This window comes from Etheostoma cragini, chromosome 5 (assembly GCF_013103735.1).
Source record: "Etheostoma cragini isolate CJK2018 chromosome 5, CSU_Ecrag_1.0, whole genome shotgun sequence".
Lineage (NCBI taxonomy): Eukaryota > Metazoa > Chordata > Actinopteri > Perciformes > Percidae > Etheostoma > Etheostoma cragini.
Window position 1 is genome coordinate 29,671,578 of NC_048411.1, and position 5,250 is coordinate 29,676,827.

The following is a 5,250-nucleotide window of genomic DNA, read 5'->3' on the forward strand; positions in this document are numbered from 1 at the left end:
GTAGCAGTGGTAACAGTAGTAATACCTACTGTAGCAGTGGAAACAGTAGTAATACCTACTGTAGCAGTGGTAACAGTACTAGTACCACTATAGCAGTGGTAACAGTACTAGTACCTACTGTAGCAGTGGTAACAGTACTAGTACCTACTGTAGCAGTGGTAACAGTACAGGTACCTCCTGTAGCAGTGGTAACAGTACTGGTACCGTCTGTAGCAGTGGTAACAGTACTAGTACCCTCTGTAGCAGTGGTAACAGTACTAGTACCCTCTGTAGCAGTGGTAACAGTACTAGTACCCTCTGTAGCAGTGGTGACAATAGTAGTAGTACCTACTGTAGCAGTACCAGTACCTACTGTAGCAGTGGTAACAGAACTAGTACCCTTTGCAGCAGTGGTAACAGTACTAGTACCTACTGTAGCAGTGGTAACAGTAGTGGATAGTACCATTTCTAACTGCTATGATGAGGTATCACCATATCTTATTCTGTGTTCTTTAGATTATATGATATCAGGGGGAATGGCTGTAACTGCCCTTAATGATGTCTTCATAATGTCATAAGACGTTTTTACAGCCTGTCTGCATGCAGTGAACGTCTTGTTTAGGGATCAGGAGCCTTTCATATGACTCAGTCTGAAAGGAATGGTAAAGTAAATACAAACAATTACAATACTGGTGCGTGCCGGGCTCGGAGGGGACCATGATCCGGTCTGAAATGTCACGAAAGGATTTAGGCATCGTCAGATCAGCTGATGGCGGGGCGATATTTCAATATTACACGATATGCTGTAAACCGTTTAAATCTGAGCATGCACGACTCAAGTTTGCACTCGGCTCACATCGGGGAACGACCGTCCCGTACCTACATGATGGAGCACGAGCTGTAAGCTGCACCCTCCGCTTCCCTAACACCTGATGGTTGCAAAGCTACATCTTACTTTACAAACTTGAGGATTAGAGCCCGACCGATATATCAGCGTGCCAATATTATCAGCCGATATTAGGCATTTCCCGATCTATATCGGTATTGGCCTTTTATTTATTTATTTTTTATGTTAAGTCATAATGAGAAATGGTTCTGATAAAAACACGTCAACCGTGTTATGAGTGTTGGCGATGCATAGTTTAGTTAGTTTAGACGCTCGAAAGACTACAAAGAGTCTACCTCTTCCTCCTCTTCCTCCTCTTCATCATCCCAGTCAGTCTCGTAGTCCTAGTACCGGGCTGAGCCTTCGCTCCCCAGTGTGAAGTCATCGACGAATTGACTTAATAAACCCGCGAATACCAAAAGCTAACTTTTAACCCTATTTGGAGACATTTTTTTAAATGATATATACATATCTTGAGTGCTTTTTGTACCCAATAATCAACAGTGGTGGTTAGCCTGCAACATGGGCTTTAACCCTTGTGTTTTTCCCATCAACAATAAAAAATAAAAAATAAACTTTATTACCAGTTTTTCAATGTTATGGGTGCTTTTTTCTGTTTTTTTCCTAAGTTTTATATTTTTAATGTACAAAAGATTAACTTAAAACGGGTCAATGTGACCCAAGGACCAAATGAGGGTTAAGTTTCATATTTTAAGGTTGTATTTTTATACATTTTATTGATCAGAAATTGAACATATTGTGATGATCCTCCGTTCTGACGAATCAAAATCATATCCTCTCAGTGAGAACTCAATAATAACTACAAATAACTAATGTTAGGGAAATCTGTTTGTTATGAGTTTCTGGATTTTTAGTAAAATGTATATCGGCGGAATATCGGCACATCGGATTTTTTTAAAGGACTGTCTGTCTCTCTTTGTGAGTGTCTGTCAGTCAAACCCTAATACATATGTTGGCTAACCAGCTGTTGGATCTTGCAGACACATGTGATGAGCCCACAAATCACCTGTCACGTAACACACACACACACACACACACACACAATTACCTGTGTCCCTATTACAAACAATTGGCTGTTTCAGAGATGAAGTCAGGGGACTACATTTTACAACCATTTTTAATCTCTGAAAGCTACTTCTACGAAATGCTGTGACATTCAAATTTAAGGGTTAAAACGCACAGTAGAGGCTATTTGCTTCCTTTATTTCGCTATTTGCTTCCTTTATTTCTAGCCAGAATGGAGCCTGCAGCAATTTACCGTAAAATAGTGGTGGAGGGGCAGTAATTTTTTCAGAGAGAGATTACAATGACTTCATGCTGGTCAGTGGAGGGTTAAATTCCCGTGGCTAGACATGGTATTGCCAAGTGTAATGGGCCAGTTAACCAAGCAACACAAATCACGCAAATATGCGTGTTTTATCATAAACAAAGCAGGGGAATCGCATCGTTACCTTGGCGCGCGGCCGTTGGACGCTCGTTTTTGTTATCCTCCTATTTTTAACTGACAGTATTCACCGTATTTAGGTGTTATCTTCACACCGAGCCAGCCAACTTATCTTCTCCTCGACGCCAGGAGATTGACAGGGTTATCCTCGGACAGCTTATCCTCGGTTCCGGGTCCTAGCTGGGCTTTTTGTCGGCGATGTCAGCGTCGTCCTCCGGGTCCAGACCTCCGAAAATCGTCGTTTCTTTTTCCCTTCCACTCGGTTTTTTTCTCAACGTATAGTCCTGAATGACAACGGGGTCGCTTCATTCAAAATGTCCAAGGCGATACAGCTTAATAGCGACATGGGTACATTCAATAAAGGCCTAAAATTAACTTAATTATGTCCTCAGGTCCGTGGTGGTTTGGTAAATCACTTCACCGTACCGCCGTTTGCCTCCGAAACATCCCCACTGTCGTTAGAAATCACTCTGCTTCTTGAGGAAGGAGGGCACGTGATTGATGGCACTGCGGACCAATAGAAAAGAGGTTGAGGAAACGAGCGCGCCAATGGAACGACGCGTGAACTTTGTATGGGCGGTCCCCTGTCGGCCGCAGGGTGATGGTGGCGGCCATTTTGATTGACGTTCAGGAGAGCCAATGGGAGATTACTAGTGTGAGGCACAGTCCAATCAGCACTCGAGAGGTAAAAAACAACAATTCTACACGTAAACCAGCGTAGGGAATTCTAAATTTATTTCAACAAAATTCGTTTTTGATTAATTTTAACCAAAAATTAAGCCTCTTTGTGTTAAACACTTGTGAGAAAAATTGGAGGGTTCGTCCGTTTCCATGGTTTTGACCTCAGTCAGTGACGTTTTGTGACGCGCTCGTACTTCTTCCGGGTTGGTGCATGTGTTTCCGGATTTGTATCCCCACGCAACATGTGTAACTGAAAATTGGGAAACAAGATGAGTTCTCAGAAAGGTAACGTATCTCGGTCGCGAGGCCAGAAGCATCAAAACAGCTTCGCCTTCAAACCCGACAAGTACGGAGCGACGGTCCAAGTGAAGGTGCGTGAACCTGGACGTCACGTTAACGTGTCGTGTGCAACGTTAGCACGCTAGCCTGCGTAACACTGAGTTTAACCAATATATATATAAATACTCTCTTAAAGTTGTGATAAAGGTAACAACGCGCTCTTGTGTAGAGATGAGCCTGTACTTGACTTATTTTAGCAATTTAACTTGTATCTTAAAAGTTATTATTATTATTATTATTATTATTATTATTATTATTATTATTATTAGCATTTAACTTCTGAAACGATGTTGTTTTAATAATAATAATGGGAATTTACTGTGTTGTCATCACACGCATGCTCAGTACCTTACATGCGCAAATGGAGAGATGTCAGAGTGTGGGGGGGGGGCTGCACATGGAAAGGCGCCCGAGCAGTTGGGGGTTCGGTGCCTTGCTCAAGAGCACTTTGGCAGTGCCCAGGAGGTGAACTGGCACCTGTCCAGCTACCCTACTCTGGTCCATAATGGGCGGCTCTGGCTCAGTGGTAGAGCGGTTGCCTGCCAATTGGAAGGTTGGGGGTTCAATCCCTGGCCCTACAGTCCCATGCTGAAGTGTCCTTGGGCATCGGAGTAGCACCTTAGCACCCTCGGCCACAGTGTATGAATGTGTGTGAACGGTTCCTGTAAAAGCTCTTAAAACTAGTTCTTTTAGTAGCTGTTAAGACTAGAAAAGCGCTATATAAATACAGCCCATTTACTGGGACTTGAACCAGCAACCCTCCGGTTCCCAATCCCCTACAGACTGAGCTACAGCCCCCCAGCAAACGGCTTCTTCTGCTTCCATCATGGTTGTCAATGAGGATGCACTTCATTTTGGGGAGTGATAGCAGCTCAGTCTGAAGGGATTTGGGTCGGGAACCGGAGGGTTGCTGGTTCAAGTCCCCGTACGGACCAAATTACGGAGAGTGGATCTCTAGCTGGAGAGATGCCACTTCACCTGTGGGGGGGGGGGGGGGGGGGGGGGGGGGGGGGGGTCAGCCTCTCCTCTCCAAGCGTAGCTCCTATGGCGCCGTTTTGATGCTACCTAGCACTCAGCCACCATTAGCATCCCATTGACCGCCATTCCTCACCTCGCAATGCCAGGCTCCCTTGAGCAGGGCACTGTACCCCCCCAGCCCCCCCACTCTGTGGTGTAGTGATTACTAACAAAACACTAGGGATCAATAAACAGTAGAAATTATGAATTATTACAACTTTATTGTAAAGTTCCTCTTCTTTTCTCTGCTTATGTGGTCTGAATTTATAGAAGGCGAAATCAAAGATACACGATGGACTCTGTCAACATTGTAAAGGTGTACTCGAGTGGAAAGTGAAGTACAACAAATACAAGACACTGACACAGCCCAAAAAATGGTAAGTACACTGTTAGATACTGCAGAACTGCACCTTACAGGTAATGCATGAAGTACAATCTGGATTATATATTATTATAGTATACTTTATTTATACACCAAACACTTGCAGGTTCACAACAAGTTTCATCAATTCAGTTTTCAAAGTTTTATTGTCATGTGTTTCCCTGAACAATAGAATTCTTAATCTGCAAAATCTACTATATATATATATATGTATATATATATACTATACTACACATATACAAAATGAAATAACTGTACAAAATAAATTAAGACAATTCTAGAAGGCAGCATGTGAACAATAAAGCAGTAATAATAATAATAATAATAATAATAAACACTGCAAATTCATCTCACTTCATCATCCCGGATGGGAAACTTGAAATAACTAGTTTAAAATATTTAATCACATTAATGTCACATTCAGCTCAATTAATCGCACATTTTTCTCAACATGGAGAAGTGTATCGCGTCGCTTAGTGCAGATGTTTATCGTAATATAAC

The 5,250-nt window shown here is 42.6% G+C and overlaps 2 protein-coding genes across 2 annotated transcripts in view; one reads left to right on the forward strand and one right to left on the reverse strand.

The window, feature by feature from the left end:
• abhd17b (abhydrolase domain containing 17B, depalmitoylase) overlaps nt 1–2,877 on the reverse strand; it is a 13,802-nt gene extending 10,925 nt beyond the window's left edge. The window contains exon 1 of the mRNA XM_034870918.1: nt 2,338–2,877. The gene's annotated coding sequence lies outside the window, so the exon portion shown is untranslated. The remainder of the gene's footprint in view (nt 1–2,337) is intronic.
• Nucleotides 2,878–3,128: 251 nt separating this feature from the next.
• The window catches only part of c5h9orf85 (chromosome 5 C9orf85 homolog), a 3,611-nt gene continuing 1,489 nt past the window's right edge, over nt 3,129–5,250 (forward strand). The window contains exons 1-2 of the mRNA XM_034872313.1: nt 3,129–3,382; nt 4,638–4,746. Of these exons, the coding sequence (XP_034728204.1) occupies nt 3,281–3,382; nt 4,638–4,746 (211 nt within the window). The 5' untranslated portion in view covers nt 3,129–3,280. The remainder of the gene's footprint in view (nt 3,383–4,637; nt 4,747–5,250) is intronic.